At 45.2% G+C, this 22,546-nt stretch overlaps 1 protein-coding gene across 1 annotated transcript; it reads right to left on the bottom strand.

Annotated features, from left to right (window-relative positions):
- Positions 1 to 651: 651 nt before the first annotated feature.
- On the bottom strand, positions 652 to 18,617 carry GJA5 (gap junction protein alpha 5). The gene is made up of 2 exons (XM_025983095.2): positions 18,181 to 18,617; positions 652 to 3,791 (listed from the first exon to the last, which is right to left on the bottom strand). The coding sequence occupies exon 2, from the start codon at positions 3,757 to 3,759 to the stop codon at positions 2,683 to 2,685; it is 1,077 nt and encodes a 358-aa protein (XP_025838880.1). The 5' UTR covers positions 3,760 to 3,791; positions 18,181 to 18,617; the 3' UTR covers positions 652 to 2,682.
- Positions 18,618 to 22,546: the final 3,929 nt, after the last annotated feature.

Below are 22,546 nucleotides of genomic sequence, written 5' to 3'. Positions count from 1 at the left end.
CCTTGGCCCAGCGGTTTAGCGCCACCTTCAGCCGGGGGTGTGATCAAGTCCCACGTCAGGCTCCCTGCAGGGAGCCTGCTTCTCCCTCTGCCTGTGTCTCTGCCTCTCTCTCTCTGTGTGTCTGTCATGAATAAATAAATAAAATATTTAAAAAAAAAAAACCAACCCAACAACATACATATTCTGAGGCTCAATATACAAATGAGAAAAGCAGAGTTCAGAGATTAAGTAGCTTGCTGGAATCCAGCTGTAAATTAGCAGCTGGGAGTTGTTAACCCTTGCATGTCTAATACCAAGGCTGTTTGCATTACTGATTGAGGGGCCGAGTCTGAGTGCTTCCCTACCCCACAAAGTCTGTCATCTTTCTTTCTTTCTTTCTTTCTTCTTTCTTTCTTTCTTTCTTTCTTTCTTTCTTTCTTTCTTTCTTTCTTTTGTTTAAAAGATTTTATTTATCTATTCATGAGAGACACAGAGAGAGGCAGACACACAGGCAGAGGGAGAAGCAGGCTCCCCACAGGGAGTCCAATGTGGGACTCATTCCCGGGGTTCCGGGATCACACCCTGAGACATAGGCTCAACCGCTGAGCCACCAGGTGCCCTGCCATTTTTTTTCAAGGTCATGGCATGGAAGGGACACAAAAGAGAAATAGGTACAGGGCCAAATTTTATTAAGACAAACTACACATATTATTTCCTGTTTCATTCCTGAAAGTCCCATCACCAAGGACTGATCTCACAGGATTTCTAATCTAAGAACATTCATTTCACAAAACTCATTTCAGAGATGGAAGGAGAGTCTTTGTTTTGTTTTGTTTTGTTTTGTTTTGTTTTGTTTCGTTTTGGAGACAGTCTTAATGCCAATGTCAGACAATAGATAAAAAGATGTCCTCTCCAGGGGCCTCTGATGACCAGTCATTCTTCCCTAAATGGCATTTGGGTTAGTCCCCTCTACTTCTCTACCCTCATCCTTCTCTCCACCTACCAATAGCAGCCAAACATCAGCAGAGGGGCCTAGAGATGGGCAAGGGGGGCAGAGGCTGAGCCTCCTGAGCTTTCACTCTCCTCTGTCCTCTCCTCTCATCTGTGTAGGCCAATGCCACTGGCAGTAGTGAGGCTCAGCCTCTCCACCAGCTTCTGGAGGTGAGGGCAGAAAGACACAAGTTCATCCAAGGTTTCCTTTCCTTATTTCAGACTCCCTTCACCTTCACCCACTCTATCAGTGTACACACACACACACACACATGCATGCATTTTAAAAAGTAATCATCTCCCTTTAAATCTCAGTATCCAATTCTAAGCATCCTTTACTTTCATCCAAAATGGCAACCACCCCATTATGGATGGACTGAACAAAGAAAGCAGGCCAGTCCCTGGGAAGGCAGGGCTTTTCCACAGTCTGCAGTCACCACTGCTTTCCAGCAGTCTCATTAGGAGTACCAGGGAAGCATAGGAATCTCTGTGCTCTTAAATGAGGCCCCTGCTAAGAGAGCTGGAGACTCCCTTACTGCTTCCATGCCCCTGCTAAACTCTCCAGGGAGAGAGAGATTTGGGGTCTCCATAGCTGTCATCACACCTCCTCTTGGCACTCTAAGTTGGCAGTCAAAAAGGGAAATAAATAGGAGGGAAAAACGGTTTTCCAGTATTTTCTCTTTTTTTTTATTTTTATCTTCACAGCAGAATTATTTTTTTCCCAAAGGGAATCTGAGAAGCACAATGCCCTCTTTGTTTTAATAAGACCTGGGGAAATTCCAATGGCCTTCGTGACTGGTGATCTGGTCAGGATCTGAGAAAGGACGATGGCTTCTTGGGCACTCTGGTCAATAAGGTCTTTCGGGGAGCACTGGGTGAACAGCCAAGGGAGAAAGGGATGGGATGGTTTCTATCATCAGGTTGAGCTGTAAAAGAGCCCCAGGATGACAGGTGGTGGCAAGGATTCCAGTGGAGCCTGTGTATACAGTCACTCTCTGGGGGAGCTTGCACCCCCATGGGCTAGTTGTCACCCTGGCAGAAGTAAAGGCTGCAGCATCACCAAGATGGGACATTTGCCAGAGGTACATACCAAAGCACTTGTAAAGTTGAGGCTGCTGGTCAAGTTCCAAGGATGTCTTTGTAAGTAAGACTGGGTAGAGGGAAGGCAGCCAAGGACAGCCCAAGGCCACCTCACCGTCACTCAGGATTTAACCCATTGAGACAACAGATTCAAGAGCACATCTACTGTAAGGTCCTTGATCGATGCTCTTTATTGGCTGGGAACTTTGGGCTATTACTTGCAAGAAGAAGGGTGATCAGGTCAAGGAAGCTGTAGAGACTTGGAGATCCATCTGGTATGTGGTGGCTGGTATGTAGAGAGCCATTCTATCCTTCTGGCTATCCCTCCCAGGCCAGATTTACCACTGTTCCCTTTTCTTCCTCTACCCAGTTGACTAAAGAACCCAAAAGCCTTCTACATACACTGAGTAGAGGATGGGAAGGGACAGCAGCCTGAGAGGGAAGCCATGTTTCTGCCTGCACTCACAGAGCCCTGGTCCTACCTTCTGGAATAAATGAGCAATGCCATTGGGACTTGAAGCCCCAAAGGAACAGAGCAAGTATGAGAATGAGAGATGGGGTCAGTAGGGATACATCTTCCCTCTCTGAGCTTCCTTTGTTCCCACCTGGTCCTGGTTCCCCCACATTGGAGGGTCACACTGATAGATCATCTGACCTGGCCTTGCTGCTGGCCTTGCTGAGACGGCGCTTGTCGCTCTGATAGCCATGGGGAAGGCGGTGACCTGGGGAGGCTCCATTAGGTACCTCAGGCTTCTGGGCATAACGGATATGAATGAAACCCTCCCCAGGAATTGGCTCCTGGCCTTGCACCTGCTCAGTGGCCAGATTGTCTGTGTTCTGCTGGGAAGCCATCTTGTTACTGAAGGGATTGAAGAATTTCCCCCCAGGGCCATTATCCAGACACTGATTGAAGTCAGGGGGTGGTGTGCAGTTCTGGACTATGCCAGCCGAGGGTCCAGGAAGCTGACACTCAGCCATGCCCTGCCCAGACTTGACAAAGCGCTGTCTGAGCTTCTTCCAGCCCAGGTGGTAGAGTTCAGCCAGGCTGAGGAAGAGGGATAGTGCAGCCACAGCCAGCATAAAGACAATGAAGACATTCTTCTCTGTGGGCCGGGATACATAACAGTTGACGGGGTGGGGGCAGGGACTCCTGCGGCAGACATGCAGTGTGTCCAGGAAGATCCCATAGAGAAGGTACTGGCCCACAATGAAGGCCACCTCCATGGTAGTGCGGATCAGGATACTGCAGACATAGGTGTTGAGCAGAGTGCCCTGGAGGACAATCCTTCCATTCACTTCTTCCCAGCAGGACAGCTCTGCCTTCTCTGCCACTGGGTACTCGTAAGAGCCAGCGCCCCGGGCCTCTTTGGCCCTCTCAGCCTCCCGCAGCTTCCGCTTCTCCTGCATGCGCACCGTGTGCATGGCGTGGCCCATGTACACCAAAGATGGTGTGGACACGAAGATGATCTGCAGCACCCAGTAGCGGATGTGAGAGATGGGGAAGGCTTGGTCATAGCAGACATTCCCACAGCCAGGCTGCATGGTATCACACTGGAAATCTGCCTGCTCATCCCCCCAGGATGACTCGGCAGCTGTGCCCAGCACCAGCATGCGGAATATGAAAAGGACAGTGAGCCAGACCTTGCCTATCACTGTGGAGTGCTTGTGTACTTCCTCCAGGAACTCTCCCAGGAAGCTCCAGTCACCCATCTTGGCTCAGCAGCAGACGGCCACCGGGACTTCTGTAAAGGGGACAGAAAGAAAGAGAGAAGAGGAGAGGGATGCTTCTGCAAAATCTGGAGGTCCAATCATGCTCTAGGATTCCACTGATCCATTCTTTAAGAAAGTGCAGCTCATGAGTCAAATTCACCTAAAAAACTCTCTTGTTTTCAAACCAGCAAAAGTAAAAGGAAATATATTAGAAATTGTCATGTTAGCAAGATTAGAGTGTGATTCCCACATTTGAATGGATCTAGAAATCAACTGAAGAGCATGTTAGTGTGGGTTCTATGCTGCTACCTCCAGAGAGTCTACTTTGGGAGATCTGGGGATGCCCCTGGAACCAGGATCTGCCCCAAGCTGCTGAGGTTACTGTGAGGCAGGCAGTACAAAGACCAAGTCTGAAGAAACACTGGTAAGGTGGGAAGCACATAGGACTGCTCTCTGCCCTCATGAGTCTGGCTGTGTGTCTCACTGAGTCTGCATCCTTGCCTGTAAAATGGGGATGGGAAACAGCTGCATCAGAGTTTTGAGGGTAAAATGAGATGCAGTACATGGGTACTGAATCATAACTCAAATATTCCTATGTTTGAATGGCTGAGGTGAAAAAGAATTATTTTGGTCCAGAAGGCAGAACTAGGTGAAGAGGAGGAAGTGAGGGTAGAGTTAGCAAGTTTGGCCTCTCAGAAGGCATCTTCTAACCTTCAGAACCATCCTGAGCTATATTGGGAGGTGGCGAACAAAACCGTGTTGGGTCACACCAGCTCTGGGTGCTGCAGATGAGTGCTCAGATTTCTCCAGCTGGTAGGCAGCTGGCAATGCCCATCTCCAACATCTCAGTGCAATGCAGCCATTCCTGGTGTATGACTTGCCTTGTCCTTCTGCAGAAGATCCCCGTGCACAGACCTGCTCATCCAGAATAAATGCCATTATGTCCCATACAGAACCTTCTCTCAGCAGGCTGTTTCCTGCTTCTTTAGCCTCATTTCCTGTCTGTCCTCATTAGTTCCTTTTCTTCCCCCCACCATGCCACATCCTGGAAGATTCCCAGGTGCTCTCTTCGAAGCCCTCCTACATGCCCTCTTACCCCTCAGAATTTAACCCAGTTATGGCTCCCTCCAGTGCTCCCTGCTCCTTCAAGCTCAACCTTGTCAGCTTGTCCCTGTGGTGCCCTAGGGACCCTCAGTTCCCTCCTAGCACTTGCCTTCTTGTTTTGTGGCCCTCTGTCCATCTGTGTTCTTCCAGTAGGGGCTCCTTGAGAACAGAGATTGCCTTTTCCTCTGTTTCATCATCATCACCTGGCCCAGAGCCTGACCTGTGGAGTGGGTGCTTAGTAAATCTTAGTTGAGTGAATGAAGGGTGGCACACTCTGGTGTGACAAATCAGTTCCCTAATCCTTGCCTGCATCCCATCAGCAAGATGAAAAGGCCAGATTTCACTTTCTACACTGCAGTTAGATCTGGTCAAGTATGGCAGGAGTTTGACGTAAAGGGAGTACTCTAGAAACTATTTTTCCATTCCTGGATAAATGGAAGGTTCCTCACTGGAGGTCCCCTCCCACACACACCCCACCACCCCCACTACTTCCTGCCCATGGACAGAGCTATGTGAGCCAAGATGTCCCAGGCTGTTCTCAGAAATGCCAACCAATGCCAATGTCCTAAGGCCTCTGAATCAACTCTTGAATCTCCTACCTCCAGAATTCTTACTTAATGAGCAATAAGTGTCCTTATGGCTTAAGCCTCTAACCAACAGAATGACAGAAAGAAAGGAAAGAAAGGAAAGAAAGAAAAGAAAGAAGAAAGAAAGAAAGAAAGAAAAAGAAAGAAAGAAAGAAAGAAAGAAAGAAAGAAAGAAAGAAAGAAAAGAAAGTAAAAAGGAAAGAACTGAACATAAATATTTCCCTCTTGCAATCATAAAACCTCAGAATCTAATGGGATCTTAGATATTATCAAGTTCAAGCTTTGGCCTTTACATCTTTGCTGCCAATGTGCCCCTGATTCCTATCTGAACATTCTTTAGGCAAATGAGGAAGGACAGGGTAGGGTGCCATATTTCTCCGTGCAGGCATCCTTGATTCCTGAGTTGAAACCTTGACAGAGACCAGCCTCCTGGCGCTGTCTTTTCCCTGCCCCAGCTTCCCAACCCTGAGAGTCCACACATGAGTGGAAAGGGATTTATCTCTGTTATCCTCCATATCAAAGACCCAACAGGTGGTGAGGCCTTTCCTCTGGTTTGTGATCAGACATCTGCCCTTTCCCTTAAGTGGTGAAGGGTCCCCCTCCCTTCCGCCAAATGTGGAAAATTGTGGTGTTTGCTCAAAGGGAAAATGGCTGATTAGATAAGAGTTCGAACCATCTGTCATCTCTTCTAGGCACGTGCATAGTGTTCAGCATCTTCAGGGTCATCCACATATGTGCAGGGACCAGGATGTGCTGAGTGTCTGAGAGAGGGGAGGGGAAGAAGAGGAGGGAGAGAAGGGAAGCAGAGGGAGAGAAGGGAAGAGCAGGAGCAAAAAGAAGGAAAAGACAAGCAGAAGCTGGGAATGGAAAAAGAAAGACCAGGTAGTGGTTAGGAGAAGATAGTTTGGGGGTAGCTAAGGGGAGTTCAAATCCCTGGTAATATCTCTGAGCTTGGAGAAGTTACTGGATCTGTATCTCAGTTTCCCTAACTGCAAAGTAAGGATACTCTTATTTAGCTCATCAAGTGTTACGAGGTGATGTATAAAAAGCACTTGGCACAGTGCTCAGGATATAAGAACTAAAGAATAAAAGGCAGGCTTTACTAGCAAAGAAAGTGTTTGGGGAGGACAAGAATGGAGGAGGAAGAAAGAGAAAGTAGAGAGAAGTGCATTACAAGGAAGAGAGAAACACGGGGAAGACCAGAAGGGAGAAAGTGAAAGGGAAACAGAAATGGAAGTAAAAAAGAAACAAAAAGGAAAAAAAGAGAAACAAATGTCATATTCTTCCAAAATTTGGGGCAAGTTTTCCAAACTGTCCTCAATCCCTGCAGACTTTTCCCTTGATCTTCTGGCTCTGCCACTCATTCCTTGCAAGTCCCCTGGGAGGTCTAAAAATAGGGCCAGGCAAAGAATGTGACACTCTGGTCTAGTCTGCCAAGAGGCTTGACTGCTGACCCCCTCACTTGTGGTGCAAGAAATCCCACCTGGAAGAAAGGTACCAGAAAGGAACCTTGTGGAAGAGGAGAAAGACGGTTATATCAGATAGGCTGCCTCATGGGGAGGGAACGAGAGACTCCCCACCTCTCTCTCTCTCTCTCTCTCTCTCTCCCTCTCTCCCTATCTAAAGACATAGAGACACTCAGAAAGGTACCAGAAAGGAACCTTGTGGAAGAGGAGAAAGACGGTTATATCAGATAGGCTGCCTCATGGGGAGGGAACGAGAGACTAGCTGACAGGGTTGGGGGGTAGACCCCCCCAACCGTGTGCCCTGGTGGCAGGAAATAGTGTGCAGGACCTCCCATTTGTGACTTCCTGGTTGACCCAGGTGAGGTCAGAGAAACTTACCATTGCTACCATGTACCAGCTGCTCAGTTTATAATATGAAAGTCAGTTTCCCAGCTACACTGCATCTCTTTGAGGCCCCTACAACCTCAGCCAAAGAAATATGTAGATTAAATACCCATTGAGTTTACTGGGTGTAGAGCGTATAAAATGCTTTGTAGATTATTATCTGTTTCTTGGCAGGAAGTGTGTTAGGAGGGGCAAAGGAAGCTGCCCATGCCATGAATAAATTCTATTAAATACAATGGTAATAATATACCTCACTGCTTTAGCTGTGATCTTCACTGGCTTCCTACTGCTTATAAAGTTCAGACTCTTTAACTTGTACTTGAGATCCTCCACAGCACAGCTTCATCCTATCTTATTCCTTCTCCAGTCACATACCCCACACTTAGGCTACATGACTCCCCATACATGTGTATATGGCCCACACCATCTCACTTTTTTGTCTTAGCTCCTCATTCTCCCTCTGTCTATAGAGTCCTTCTCTCTTTCATTCATCCATTTAATAGGAGTGGTTACCAGGTGTCATATAAGGCACTGAAGACACAGCAGTTAAAAAGACAAAGAGTCCCTGACTTTACTGAACTAAACTGCCTTTAAATCCCTTAATGAAGGGGAGAGATCAAACACATTGCAAAAAAGCATCATGTGTGTTAACATTAAGGAAGTATATGGTGCTATGGGAACACATGGCAAGAGGTTGACTCTGACTTAGGGGCTGGGGGGCCTCATTAGGTCAGGGCCCTCTAAGGAGCCCAGGGTAATTGAATTCTACAGCGCTTTGCAACTGATACAAGTTCTGTTCTGAAACCCCAAGGCAAAAGAAATGGTCCCTAGAACCCAGATGAGAATATCCCCACTCTGTAGTTTCTTCACTCCAAAATCTCCAGCATCTACTGTCAATGTGTCATATCCTGGGACAAAACAAACACTTGGGAGAGTCACCAGGGAACTCATTTGGTAATAGTGACATGGTGCTTAGACAAGAGGGAAAGGTCCAAAGGAAGACTTTTGTGCATAATGAGCATGGATCATTTTATTCCCTTACTTTGTGTATTATATGACTACAAATAAAATTCAGGTACCTATCTTCCCAATCCAGTGTTAGCATCGTTGCCTCCCTACACAGCCAAAGTTTTCAATGAAAACCAACTTAGAGGTTAACATAAACTCATAGCTAGGACCTCCTCCTCTGACCCCCCAGATCTAGGTTGAAATGGAGACGTCTTTTCTCAAATTGATCTCAACCTATTTTGGTCTCCTAAATAATAAACACTCCAAATTACCATTCAGGATGTAGGATACCTTCTCACTTATACGTGGCCTTACACCAATTTTCCAAAATTTTCTATCAGCCAATCCACAAGTACTTTATTAAGTCCCTGCTATGTACCTACCACTGTTCTGGGTACTGAAAATAATACCTAAGAGGTATCAGACCTGGCACATATTAGGCATTATTCAATGATATCTATTAAATTAATAAAATCAGGCATGATTCCTGCCCTCAAGGATTTAACAGCTTTTCCCTTCAAATAAGTAATTGACTTCTTAAAGTCAAAAGCCCTGTATTCTACTTTGTATTTTTATTGCATTAGGTTCTCACATTAGGTTCATAATAAATGCTCTGTTAATGACTGAAAAAATGTTTGATCTAGCAGTAAGATTGCAAAGTGATCCTAGGGAGGATCAAATCGTTCTTCTTAAGTCTAGCAATTAAAAAAAAGAAAAAGAAAACCTTACAGGGCATCTGGGTGAATCAGTGAGTTAAGTGTCCAACTCTTGATTTCAGCTCAGGTTGTGATCTCAGGGTTGTGGGATGGAGCCCTGTGTTGAGCTCTGTGCTTGGTGTGGAGCTTGCTTAAGATTCTCTCCCTCTCCCTTTGCCCCTCCCCACCTCTCTCTCTCTCTCTCTCTCTCTCTCTCTCTCTCTCTCTCTCTCTCCCCCTCTCTCCCTATCTAAAAAAAATAATAAATAAAACTGTATACAGTTCAAGATGTGCTTCTCCTCCCTTCTCTTGTTGACTTCAAGACGAACATATTTGTTTTGTTCGTGACCAAATAGAACATAGAGACACTCAATTTTTATCGTTAAATGGAGGAATCCTCATAACCACTTTGTGGGGTGATGGTTATTGCCTCTGTTTTTGCAGAGGAGACATCTACGAAGGTAAGAGATTTGCTCAAAGAAATGATGATGAATGGAGGTAGAAATTAGACCACTCCAGAGTTTCTGATCAAGTCTGATGCACACCAGAAAGTGTCCCTCCATCCTTCCTCTGAGGGTGGAGTCCATCAATTCTTATGTCTCCCCACTTCAGAACTTCAAGAACTCCTTTGTCCCCTAGGGAAGTGCGTTGAGACATGACTGCCATTTAATGATAAGACCTGGGGGTCAGCTTTTAAGCAATGAAGCAAATATTTATGATGCTCCCTTGATATGACCATCATTGGGCAGGGCGCTGAGGGGGTTATGGGAAAGTACAATTCAGTTCACCTTCACAAACACTTACTGAGTGTCCACTTATTTGCTAGAAGTTAGGGACCCAAAGATCAGTAACACTCTATGTTGAAGGAATTCAGTGTCCAGTGAGGGATACAAACACAACCAAACTTGCAAATATATTGGGCTTTCCTGAAGAGGCAATCCCTGAGTAGGAGTTAGGTAGAGGTAAAGTTTGTAGAGGGAGGTGCAGGAGAGATGGGGGCATTCCAGAAAAAGGCAACCACATAAATAAATCCACAAAGTGAAAACCAGCATGGTTTTAGAGGACAATGAGCAAAACAGGGAAGTAGTCTGCAAAGTAGGATGGAGGGCTTTGGAGGCCATGCCTAGGAATTTAGAGTATTTCTCAACCCCTACGATAAACCATGTTCAGTACATGACTTGTTCCTGTGGGCAGACCCTTATGGTACACAGCCCTCAAATGGGGTGGGGACATAAGGCATGGCCCAGTCAATAATCACCCTGCTGGTGGCAGCCCTTTAGTAGTAGCTGCAGCCTACACTAGGTAGGCTGACAGGTGCCACCCAGTACACTCCTAAAACAGCACCCTGTCTCTCCGGCTCAAGAAAGCATATTGCAAGTGGGCAAGAAGCTACCAGAGGGATGCCTTGAAAATTCTCTTCCTTCTATTCTATCCTCTGGAGCCACACATAGCACTTTTTATAATTTCTTTGCCTCCCACCCCCACCCCAGGTCAGCAGCTGGGCCTTGGACTGAACTGTAAAACCATTAGGGTTTCATACACATAATGAGAATTATTTGCTCTACTGACTGTGTATTATCTCTCTAAGTCTACCCTAAGCTCCTTGAAGACAAGGCCCATATTTGTTCATCATTGTAGCCTTCCCCTAAGTCCCTGGACCCCCCTTTCCCCCTTAGTGCTTAATACTGTGCCTTGCACCTGGTAGGCTGACTCGTGCAACAGTCAACAACAGTAAAACGAATTTTAAAAATCAACAACAGTAAACGAATTACAACATTCAGCTCACTCAAAACATCTAATGTCAGTAGATGGGCTCCCTAGAATGTGACCTTTGGGACCTGAACAATGACTATCGTGACTAGAACACTGGAGAGACAGAAGTCACTGAGCCTTCCTTCTGCCCGAAACAGAGCCCTCAGCTCAGCCAAGCAGGACTGGGTGTATCTAGAACAGAGACACATCTGCTCACCATGGACTATTTCTTCCCTACCTCCTCCCCACAGATCACTGGGGAGCTCACCCAAGTTTGTCAAAATTAGATTATAAGACCACTCCACAGAGTCTGAGTCTAATTCTGGACAATGACACATGTTCTGTACATTATCTAACAGATCTCTGGTTCTCAATAAAGGTTGTTATTTACAATAATAATAACAGCACTCTGGGCCCATGTTAGAATTCCACTCCTGACACAATGGAATGTGGTACAGAGCAGGGTTGACTTGCTTCCCAAGTAAGAGAATTCTGTTGTAAAAGGACCCAAAGGGCCTCACTTAAAAGATCCTTGGACAGAATATCACGTGAATGCAACCCAGTTCAGAAAGTATTTATTGAGCTCCAGTGCTATGCCAGACATCAAAGGTGGCTTTATAAAGTAAAGCACCAAATATAACATCATCTCAGAATTCCTTTGTAACTTATTCATTAATATACATCTTTCTGATTTCCCCTCCCCCCAATAGTTTCTCACTAAAATGGAGAGAAATAGGGAAGATTGCAGAAGAAAGAGGTCTTGATCTTCAGCTACTTCAGCAATTTTGATTATCCTTGGAGATTCTCAGCTCCATTTCCCAGTTTATCTTAAGTTACATAACAAGAAACGAATCTCGGTGATAATGATAATAATAAAATTAAACTATTGAGACCTCTTTGTTTGCCAGACATTCTATGAGTTTCTTGATATATTTTTTCTCATTTGATTGTCCCCTTTATACGGGCTCAGAGAGGTTGATTAAGCAACATCACTTGAGGGGGACTTGCTGCTAAGTGGTGGAGTTGGAGACCAAACCCAGCTCTGATCTTGTCTGACAGCAATACCCCTGCCTTAACAACTGTGCTAGATTCTATCTAAATAACCTAAAGTTCCTTTTTTTAAAAAAACCTTACCAGAGGCTGGCCACTTTGACAGAAGGTGAGTGCTGCAGGTGACTGATGGAGTTGATTTGTAAGTGCTTGGGGGGTAATTCTCACATTTAGAATTTCCACTCTTCTCCTGACTGAGGTTTGGGGTAACCTCAGGGGAAACAACTGGGTAGGTGATACAGCTACAACTAGTGAGCTAGGCCTTATGGTCAACTTTTCTCCTTATGGTCAAGTCCAGTGGGGGCTTGTACCCCGGAACCTTGATCACTGAAGAGGAGAGAGGGAGACTGAGATGAGAGGAGACAGATGGAGAAGATGAAGTGTCACTTTTGTTTTCCTTTGACTCCAGCCAATGGCAGATAATTAACCTCTCCCAATTACATTATTTTATTCTAGCAAGGACAGAGTGGTTCACTCAGAAACACCCTGCTAGCAGACAATGGTTTCAAAGCCAAGGAGGTGAAAGGGAGCAAAGTGGGGAAGGAGAATTATGCTGGGATAAGTAATTTTCTTATTAAATTGTTAGGAGAAGAAATACTTAACTGGACGTGGGTAGGAGGTGGTGGCAAATGGAAATACTCGATTTTAATGAAATATTGAGAGGTTCTTATTAATTACTCCTAAGAGGTTGATTAAAACCTATGCAGTTATTAATGAAAATTATATTTATGAGACACTTAGGTTTCTTTATTATTATTATTATTATTATTATTATTTATTATTTCCACCTTCTTGTCATAGATTCATAGTATGGTGGAGCTGAAAGGAATCTAGACATTAATCAAAATCAATCCCTTATTTTAATACAAGCTGAAGACCAGGGTCCAGGGAACTTAAGTAATAGTGATAACAGATAACACTAAATTGAGTGTTTTCCATGTGTGACACATTTACAACTATACTTTTAACCTTTATATTAACTCTGCTAGGGAAGTAGTTAGTATCCCATTTCACAGCTGAGAAAACTGAGGCTTGAAGGTCAAGTAACTTGTAGAAAGTCACACAAGTGGCAAATGCTGCATAAGTGTCTCGCAGTTGGTGTGCCTGACTCCAAAGCCTACCTTCAAGCTGTGTCTCTAAAAGGGGAAGAAAATCAAAGAGGCCCTGGCATGGACAGCTGGTGACAAACCTGTGACCTGAGTTCTGCTTGGTCTCTTAGCTCCCCAGGCAGGGCTTTTCCCACTCTCCCTTAAGAGGCCCAGGGTTTTCCTTTTAGCCCCTGGCTTATTGGCTAGCCATCCCTTGCATATGCTGTTCCTAGAATTAATGATTCCATCGAAGCCCTCAGCCCACAGTGGTCAGGATTCCCAGACTCTTCAGCATCTGCCACCATTTGGCCAGAATTCACATATAGAAAGTTATTTCCTTTTTTAGCCACTAAGTGCTCTTGGCTGCAGCAGTGTCTACTGCCGGGTTTTTGGCGGACCAAACAACAGACTCTGGTGTTCCATTGATGTCAAATTGTTTTTTTTTTTCATTGATGTCAAATTGTAACAAGAACAACTGAAACAAAAATCAGAGGTGGGCCCCCTGTTTCCTACGGAATAGTGGGATTCAAACCCTGCTTCCATGCTCCAGTTGTGTGTCCTTAGGCAAGTCACTTAGCCTCATAGTTTCCTCCTCATCTGAAAAAAGGGAATGTTTATTCATGGGGATTAAATAATATGTGGACGGGAAGCGCCCAGAACAGTATCCGACACATAGTAGACACTCAATATGTTAGTTCCTTATTTTCTAATGTTTTCAGTAAAGACTCCTCTCAAGTATGATCCAACTAGCCAACCTGATGCAGAATTCGGCAGTGCAGCACGCTGGTTAGGGTGACACAACAAGGATGCTCATCGGACACTGGGTGGGGGAAGGTGACTGTCAGTGAGGCAAACACGAGAGGTGGGGAGGATATTAATTTCACTGTGCATTTGTTATTTCACTAGGCATTCAGACCCTGGGAGACAAGAGTGGAGAAGAAGGGAGGTACAAGTCTCCACTCAAATCAGGCCCCTCTTATTCTTGTCATTGGTCCAGAGTGGTTCCAGACTTTTCTAAGTCAAGTCTTTGGGCCTGGAGATAGACTGCATACAAGTCCATACTATAAAATGTGTGCTTCGTGTAACTCCTGCCTTCTGAAATGCTGCAGCACTTTTGAATCTGATCACCACGCAGTCCAAAGGCACATCCAGAAAGTAGGTGTGAAGCTGGTTCAGTTCCTCTTGGTAGAGAAACTGGTCACTTGCGGAGAAGGGCCATCCCAACCGCTAACCACACCTGGCCTCTCCTGAAGTTCTGAATCATGAAGATGCCAGGATGGATTTTCCAGATTTTCTGGAAGTGGGACACCAGGGCGGCTCAGTTGTTGAGTGAATCTCTTTGGTTCAGGGCATGATCCCAGACTCTGGTTTTGAATCCCGCATCAGGCTCCCTGCATGGAGCCTGCTTCTCCCTCTGCCTGTATCTCTGCCTCTCTCTCTCTGTCTCTCATGAATAAATAAAATCTTAAAAAAAGAAAAAGATTTTCTGGAAGTTATCTGTGAACAAGAGCCTTGAAAGAGGGGCTCTTTCGAGTCCCAGCTGTTTCTGTGTGACTCTAGATGAGACATTCCCCTCCATGAGCCTCAGTTTGCTCACACGTAAAAGAAATCAGTCAAGCTGGATGGTTGCTAGGTCTAAGTGGCCCTTTTAGCTCTAAGTTAGAACATCTGGGGAGTTTGTGACTTGGCCAATTGTGATAATATGGCAAGTTAGTGGCAAAGCCAAAAGACAAAGCTATATTTTCTGACCCCACCTCCAGCTTAAAGATCAACAAAAGTAGTCCCAGAAAACAAAATCTGTGGTCATAAAAACCAAGCAGTACATTCTCAGAATTACATGTCATGGTGAGCCTTCACTGTGGGAAAGTTTTTACAATCAAATGAGAAATGGGCTGAGGACTGAGAACCAGGCAACCTGAATTCTACCCTATTGTTCTATTGTTCATTGAGCACTTAATATATTATAGCCATTTTATTTTTTTTTTTAATCTTCTATTTATTTATTTGAGAGAGAAAGGGAGAATGAGAGAAAACACAAACAGGGAGAAGGAAAGGGAGAAGCAGGCTCCCCACCCAGCAGGCAGCCCAACTCCGGGCTCGATCTCAAAACGCTGAGATCATGACCTGAGCCAAAGGCAGCCACTTAACCAACTGAGCCACCCAGGTGCCCCTATAGCCATTTTATTTCTTTTTTTCTTTTTTTTTTTTAGATTTTATTTATTTATTCATGAGAGACACAGAGCTTATGTCTGTGTCTGTTATGACTCCATGCAGGGAGCCGGATGTGGGACTTGATCCCGAGTCTCCAGGATCATGCCCTGGGCCGAAGGAAGCGCTAAACCACTAAGCCACCCAGGGATCCCCCCTATAGCCATTTTAAATACAGGTTTCCTCACTATCCAAAAAAGTAGAGTGTTCTGTGAAGCCATTTGTAAGCTGAAATGGCATAAAACGAAGAAGCAATGACCATTTCATAAAAGTGAAATTTCCACCAGTGAAAGCAGGTACTGTAACATAGGTCTTTTGTAAAACCGAGGTGGCATAAAGCAAATGTTGGTTAGTGGGGAAACCTTCGTTTTATTTTACATTATTTTATTTAATCTTTATAAAATCTTACAAGAAAGGCATTTATTAATCTCTTTGGCAGATAAGAAACCAAGGCTCAGAGACATTAAATAATTTGCTCCAGGTCACACAGCTGAAATTCTAACCCAAATGTGACTCCAGATGCCCAGGCTCTTCCTTCTGCCCAATTCCTGAATTAAACTCTAAGATCCCTCTGTGCTATTTTAATACCTCTGATTCTGAGACCTCCTGAGTGCCTTTCTTTATGAAGGTGACTGAATTTTTCTTGCCCATGATTTGCTAATATCCAGAAACAACTGAATCACAAAGTGGCATCAAGCTATCATTCTCCAAGAACCCGCAGCTTCTGACTATAGAAAGGGAGTCAGCAGGGAGATTTGAAGCCTTCCTGGAAAAATGGGCATCTCTCACCTTTGGAGCCCCCAGGAGGCCAGGCTGCACTGTGGTAACCCTGCGGGCAGCCAGAGCCCAGAACCCTCCACCGCACTCACCCCCCAACAGCCAGCAGAGACGATGAGGAGCAGGTGAGCAAGTAAATGTTGCTGCCAGAAAACAAGGTGGTAGAGATACTTAAATGGAAGAAGCAGGGAGGCCTAGGGAGAAACGGAGGCTCAGAAAACACAGCTGAGGATGGAAGTCAGAGGGGCCTGGGTATGAGTGAGCAGAGCAGGGTGTTCTCCCAACCAAACTGACCTGACTCACTGCGTCATCCCTCGTGCGTCACTTTTCTTTTCTAGACTTTGTTTTTACTGTTAGTCAAAGAAATGGACAGGCGATCTAATGGGCCTCTTCCAGTCCTAATGGCCTAAGCCTTTTGGCAAGGATTAGAACGCGGATAGGAGTCAGGCAGCTAGGAGACAAGAACAACAACCACTTTCAAGAGCCCAGTAAGAACATCTATGGGGTTCTAAGCCTGTGGCAAAGCAGGACAACACAATTGTGTCACTGCTGTGGCTCGACAAACTTCATGTACCTGGGTGGAGGGATGGCCAGAGGGTACCAGTTTGGAAGCCAGGGAACACACCTCCAGTTCTTCTCTGTTACGCACACCGTGATCAGGAGACTGCTCTTTGGCAGCTGCTGAGTAAGGAAAATATGTGGAGGGACGCCAGGGAAGCAAGCTCCAAACAGCCCTGCTGCCTTGGGGAACCTGCTGGAAGGTGGAAAGTTCAGAGCTGTCCCTAGGGAGCAATGAATCAGGTTCTCGAGCTGAGCCGGAACTCTGGAGGCCTTGGGCGGAAAAGATGAAGGCCCACTGTTATGAAAGTCAGGCTGGGGTGCCTATAAATACCAGCTGGTGTCCCCAGTGGTGAGCCATTGCCAATGAGGATACTACACCTCCACACACTGGTTTCGTCTCCTCCAGTTTTGCTAGATTTCACCTGGGTCTCCTGACTCCCTGTCCAGTGCTCTTCACTCTGCCCTTCCTTGTCTCTGGCCAGTCAGACCCAGTGTGCCAGAGCCCTGTGTGAGGCTGAGGAGGAAACACCAGGAATCCCTCCACATGATGACATACTGGGAGGGGGGATCAAGTTAAAAGTGAACAAGAGCACAGTAAAGATGTGAAATCTTTGTGTTGAGCTTCCCTTTTTCATGGTTTTGAGGTATATTTGAGCCTAAGGAATCATAACCTTGTACAATGTTACTGCTGAACAGAACTGGAGGGATCTTTCCACTTCAAACCCCTCATTTTCTTTCTTTCTTTCTTTCCTTCTTTCTTTCTTCCTTCCTTCCTTCTTTTTCTTTTTCTTCTTTTTCTTTCTTTTAAAGTAGACTGTACGCTGGAGTAAACTCACAACCCTGATTTCAAGACCTGAGCCGAGATCAAGAGCGGCATGCTCAACCAACTGAGCCACCGGGGTCACCTGCAAACCCCTCATTTTCTAGATGAGGAAACTGAGGCCCAGAAAGGGGAAGTGTCTGGCCCAAGGACACACAGCCACTCAGGGCACCATAACCCAGGTATCTCAACCCCCAATCTGGGTTCTTTCGCCACTGGCTCACAAGAAAGGTCAGGTTGCTAACAGAAACTTTTGTGCCCTGCAGCCATCTACCTCACCCTGTACCCAGGAGGAAAGGCGACCATCAGTGGGCATCTCTCTCCACTTCCACTCTGGGTCTTCACTAGCCTCCTTCCCCCAACACCAAGAGTGCGTGGCGGCCAGATTGCTCAGAGTACACAGCAGGGACATGATACTCTGCAGGAAACTAAGCAGGGAATATTTTTAAACCACCCAACATGCCTTAGGGGGGAAAAATCAAAACACTCCCGTAGATGCTGCAGAAAGCATTTCAAAAAAGATTCCAAGCCTAGAGGAAGCACAGTAAAACACTGATGGTTTTTGTTTTTAAAGGGCCAATTCCATCTTAACCAAACTTCTTGGAAATGGACCGCTGAGCTGCTTGGAAGATGCCCCTGGAGGGCAGCAACTCTCCAGAGGTAGACCCACTCCAAGGGCCCTCCACTCATATTTCTACAGCTCCTTATAAATCAAGTGAGTAATTTCTCTGCTGCTTCACAACCATCCTCCTCAATATATCCCAACCTCACTATCCCAATGACTAGTAGGGATAGAGAGAATAAGCCCCCAGGTACAGAGAAGGAGCTTTGTTGTTCTCCAGCCTGCAACTCCAGGCTCTCTCTTCTGGCTCCTTCCCATCAACTGGTAGTTTCATCTCTTAAAAGCAAATCTATCCTTACCTTTTCCTTGGTCCTCCTCTCTGGAATTTCCACAGGCTTCCCAGCCGCCTCCTCCACTGCCCACTCTTCTCAGCTCTCAGCCTGTCAGTTACTCTCTCACCCCCTTTTGACTCTGTGTCTGTCGCCCTCCCTCCTCCCACTCTTCCTACTCTTTCACTCTCCACCCCCTTCCCCAGGTCCCTCCCTCCCTGCTCTCCCACTTGCTCTTAGAATCCTTGCTCACTTCAAAAGTTTTCTTCCCTCTACTTCCCTGCAGTCTCTTCTCACTGCTCTTTCCGGAGGAGACAAGGAGACAGAGATGTCTTTCCCACCACTCCACCGCCCTCCCTCCACTGTCATTGTCACCACAGTCCTGACACCCTCCTTCTCCCTGGTGGGGAGGCGGGGGAGACACCACATTACCTCCCTAGGCTCCACAGAGCCTCCCAGGTTCCTCTGGCCATCACTGTCTTGGGGCATCAGGGGAAAACTGGCATTACGCAAGAGATCTCTTTTCTCCATCCTTTTCCTGCTGTCAGAGAAAAAGAATGTTCCTTCATGGAACAGGTCTTTTTGGGATCTCCACCCTCCAGATAGCATTGGAAACAGTCTCACAACTCACAACTGCCAGCACCCAGAATAGACACTGGGGGTAACCAGAAAGCTCCAAAGGACAGAGAGAGGGCATTCCTACTGACCAGGATCATAAGCCTCTCTCCCCTTTCTCGAAAGGAAAGAGAGCGCCTTCTATGTGCCCAACACTGCTCTAGAATACGTATATATATTCAATTTTTATTTCACTTAATCATTCCAGTTTCCAATTCTACAAGGTAGACATTCCTACATTTGAGGATATTCAATCATGGTAATCCAGTTGGCAAATGGTAGGGTTGGGATCAGAAGTTTTAGTCAAAGCCAAAATTCACTTCTGTGCTCCTAGAAAAGCATACAGGTCTCTTGGCTGGAATCCAGTGGATGGAAGTAAGCTTATCTCCTACAAGATCATTTATCACAGGTAAGCAAATTTAGAGACTGAGAGGCACCTTTCCCCTCAAGCTCGCCTCATTCCCAACTCCTCAAATTAAGCACTTAGATGGACCCAGTGGGAGTGTGACAAATATATACAACAGAGGTTGCTGTAAGTGGACTGAACAGAGACAAACCAATGACCAGGAGCCCACATGTTATGACAGCAAGAAGAAATCTGCAGAGATCATCTGGAACAGCCATGGGAACTGAGGCTCAGAGAGTTGAGGCCACTTGTCAGTGTCACGCACAGTAAATAGGTGGCAAAGGCAGAACCAGAACCCAGATCCGTTCCTTTGCTCCACATCATCACCATCACAAATAGCACTTTTCACACACATTCCAACATTTTGCAAAAGCTGTTTGTTTCTTTAGTGGGTGATATTTTTCATGGGTGAATAAGCTTAGGGTCGGCAAGAGGGGAAAGAATGTGGGACCAAATCTCCTCTGTCCAGGGAGGCAGCAGCCCTATTGAAAACAAATTCTGGATTCTGGATCCCTTAGTCAAGTTTCTTTTTATTCCTTTGTAGCATCAGAGCAGAGTCTGGGGCTAACTTGTCTGGGTTTGAATCGGCACATCTCTACCACTTACTAGCTCTGTAATACTGAGCAAGTTAACTTAACCTCTGTGCATCTCAGTTTTACAAACTGAAGATAATAACTACCTCCTAGGGTTGTCATAAGGACTAATGAATATGTGTAAAGCACTTAGGACAATGTCTGGTGCATGCTAAATGCCATGATGTGATGTCACTGCACAATCAACACAATACGATAGCAGTCTCTTCCTGCCTGTTCTTACCATGGCTGGGCCAATCTCCTAGGATAGAATTTATCATGTGAAACCATAGAGAGCTCTAATAATACCAGTTTCTTCTCCACAACAGAGATTATCCCTACACTATGGCCTTGTCCCTATATCCCAGTCACTCTATGATACCCAGGGGCTCCTGGAAATACATTATTATCTCCACCCAGAAGATTCGCTACTTAAAGAACGCATAAGTCTCAGTTGAAAGATAATCTGGGAGCAGGGAAGATTCAGTGAAGTATTAATTCCTATATCACTGCTGCCAAAGAAGAGGTGTTGCCTCTTCTGGCTTACATTGGTTTACAAAGAGGTCTTACCCATTAAAAAAATAAGACAAAAGTCAGAGAGGATCTGGAGAGGAAGCCAAAGAATTGGTCAACAACACCTGTAAGGGAAAGGCTGTAGAAGAGGATGGCAAAATAGGCTTCATTCAACATTTACTATGTGATAGGGTTTATGTGAGGCACTCTTCACCTTCTTCTACTTGGAGATGAAAAAACAGAGGATGACCTTCTAAAGATCATATGAACCATCTGTCAGGGTCTCCAGGATAAGGATTTGCTGGCCACTCCTGTGGCACAGCCTATGCTAAGTATGAGAGAAGGGCCATTTTTTTGTCCACAAGAAGCTGGCATTCTAGTCAGCTATGTAGTGTAGACAAAACAATTAATATAAATGGCAGTATTCAATATGTATTTGTGCTCAATGCATGATGATATAAAAAAGTTAGGTGAGGAAAAAAATGTTTTGGAAAACAGGTTCATATGGTATGATTTCTTTGTTGTGTTTTAGTGAAGGAGAAAAGGCAAGGCACATTTATTAAAGGCCTTCTATGTACTGAGCATTTTCACCTCACAACACTACAAGGTAGATAGAGCATTACTATTTCTGTATTATAAAAAAGAAAATTCAGAGAAGTTTTGTAAATTGTACAAGATTACTCAGTTAATAAGTGGAAAAAAGGCACTTTCTCACCATGGCTATAGAGGAATTCTCATGAAACCCATTGGCCTGGTCAGAGCGGAGGGCACAGGGCCCTCCAGGTGGGAGCAACAGGCCTGCAGATGCCACAAGAAGAATGGGCTCCAACAGCAAGAGAAACCTGTATTTGACCATGACGATGAAGGTGGCATAGCTCCATCTGAGATTTCCAGACAGAGGCAAAATTACCTTTGTACAAGTCTTTTAAAGGTGGCATTTTGAAACTACTTCTTTTTTGCTTCTCCTTAGAGGCGAGAGGGCAGATGAGGAGACTTTTCAATGTCCCCTCTACCCAATGAATCTCTGACTCCCCAAGTTTCTTTCCTAAGACACTGTAGTCCAGATGTTTAAAGATCCTCCTCCCTTAGAACCTACAACCATAACACATACAAATAAGTTCTGTCAGCATCTAATTATGAGAGTGATGAGTCCCCCATGCCTCACTGGAGGTCATAAAGAGGTAATTGAAGCCATGGTTAGTGGGCTGAGGTCACACTTCTCTGCTGGTAGAGATACAGACACCACAGGCACACGCCGTCCCCTTTAAGACATTTGCTTTCCAGATAGTGGCTAAAATGGGCAAGAACATCCTGTTCCAAGAAGCAGAAAGCAAAAGAAACACAGACTTCCTTGCCCCTGGTGCTTTGGTCTATGAATCTACTCTCAATACATCTCAAATTTTAATCCCAAAGAAAAGCTCAAAGTCACATCCATACCTTTTATTGGGCTTAAGGCAGATGGGATCTTTTGGGATCCCAAACTTAAGAACTCTTTTGTAGCGAGTGTCGGCAAGTGGCCTCTATGGACAGACGTGAGAAGAGGAGGAGAGAAAAGTGGAGGAATCCAGTATCAGCCAAGCCTGACTCTCTCCCACTAAATTCAGGGCATGAAGGCAACAGCTGGATGCAGCCTCACTGGAGTTCTGGAGTCCCTGGACCAGGGATTTCATTTTATGACAAAAATAAGACCTTTGTCTAGGAGATCTTGGGATGGCCTTTGCCCTCTAGATCTGAAAGGAAGTCCTTGAAAGCAAGAAGACTGTGAATTTGATGTTATCTTGGTTATTATATCATTATATGCAACATCTAGAGTCGCAATGAATACCTTGAGCACACTTCTTTTTCCTCTAACAAATTATGCATCCTTGGCCTATCCCCACCTACTCACCTCACAAGAACCAAGGAAGTCTTGCTTCTCCTTTTTCCCCTTCTCCTTTTGAAAAGTGTTCTCAGTCACACCCAAGGTATGATACTAGGTGGTATATTGGCAAAAATAATAAAATACAAGGTCAGGAAACTTTCTACCAAATATGCCATTAACTCAGGTGCCCTCAGACAAATCATGTCAAAATAGAGGCATTTTCTTGCATATAAAATAGAGATGCAAAATCCCATGCCTGTCTTGATAATTTAGACAATAATGTTCAAAACATTTGAACATTTTGAACAATAATGTTCAAAACCTAATTCAACAACAAAGTTTACACCTCCTTCTAAATTAATGTCCAGCTTCAACTTTAGCTACTAGGGTCAAATTATTATAGAAGATAAGAGTCATTTAGAAGATTAA

Source organism: Vulpes vulpes, chromosome 8 (assembly GCF_048418805.1).
Source record: "Vulpes vulpes isolate BD-2025 chromosome 8, VulVul3, whole genome shotgun sequence".
Classification (NCBI taxonomy): domain Eukaryota; kingdom Metazoa; phylum Chordata; class Mammalia; order Carnivora; family Canidae; genus Vulpes; species Vulpes vulpes.
This window is presented reverse-complemented; position numbering and strand designations above follow the sequence as displayed.

Bases quoted from the DNA above. Each gene is read 5' to 3' on its own strand.
- GJA5 (XM_025983095.2), bottom strand. From the start codon at position 3,759: ATGGGTGACTGGAGCTTCCTGGGAGAGTTCCTGGAGGAAGTACACAAG.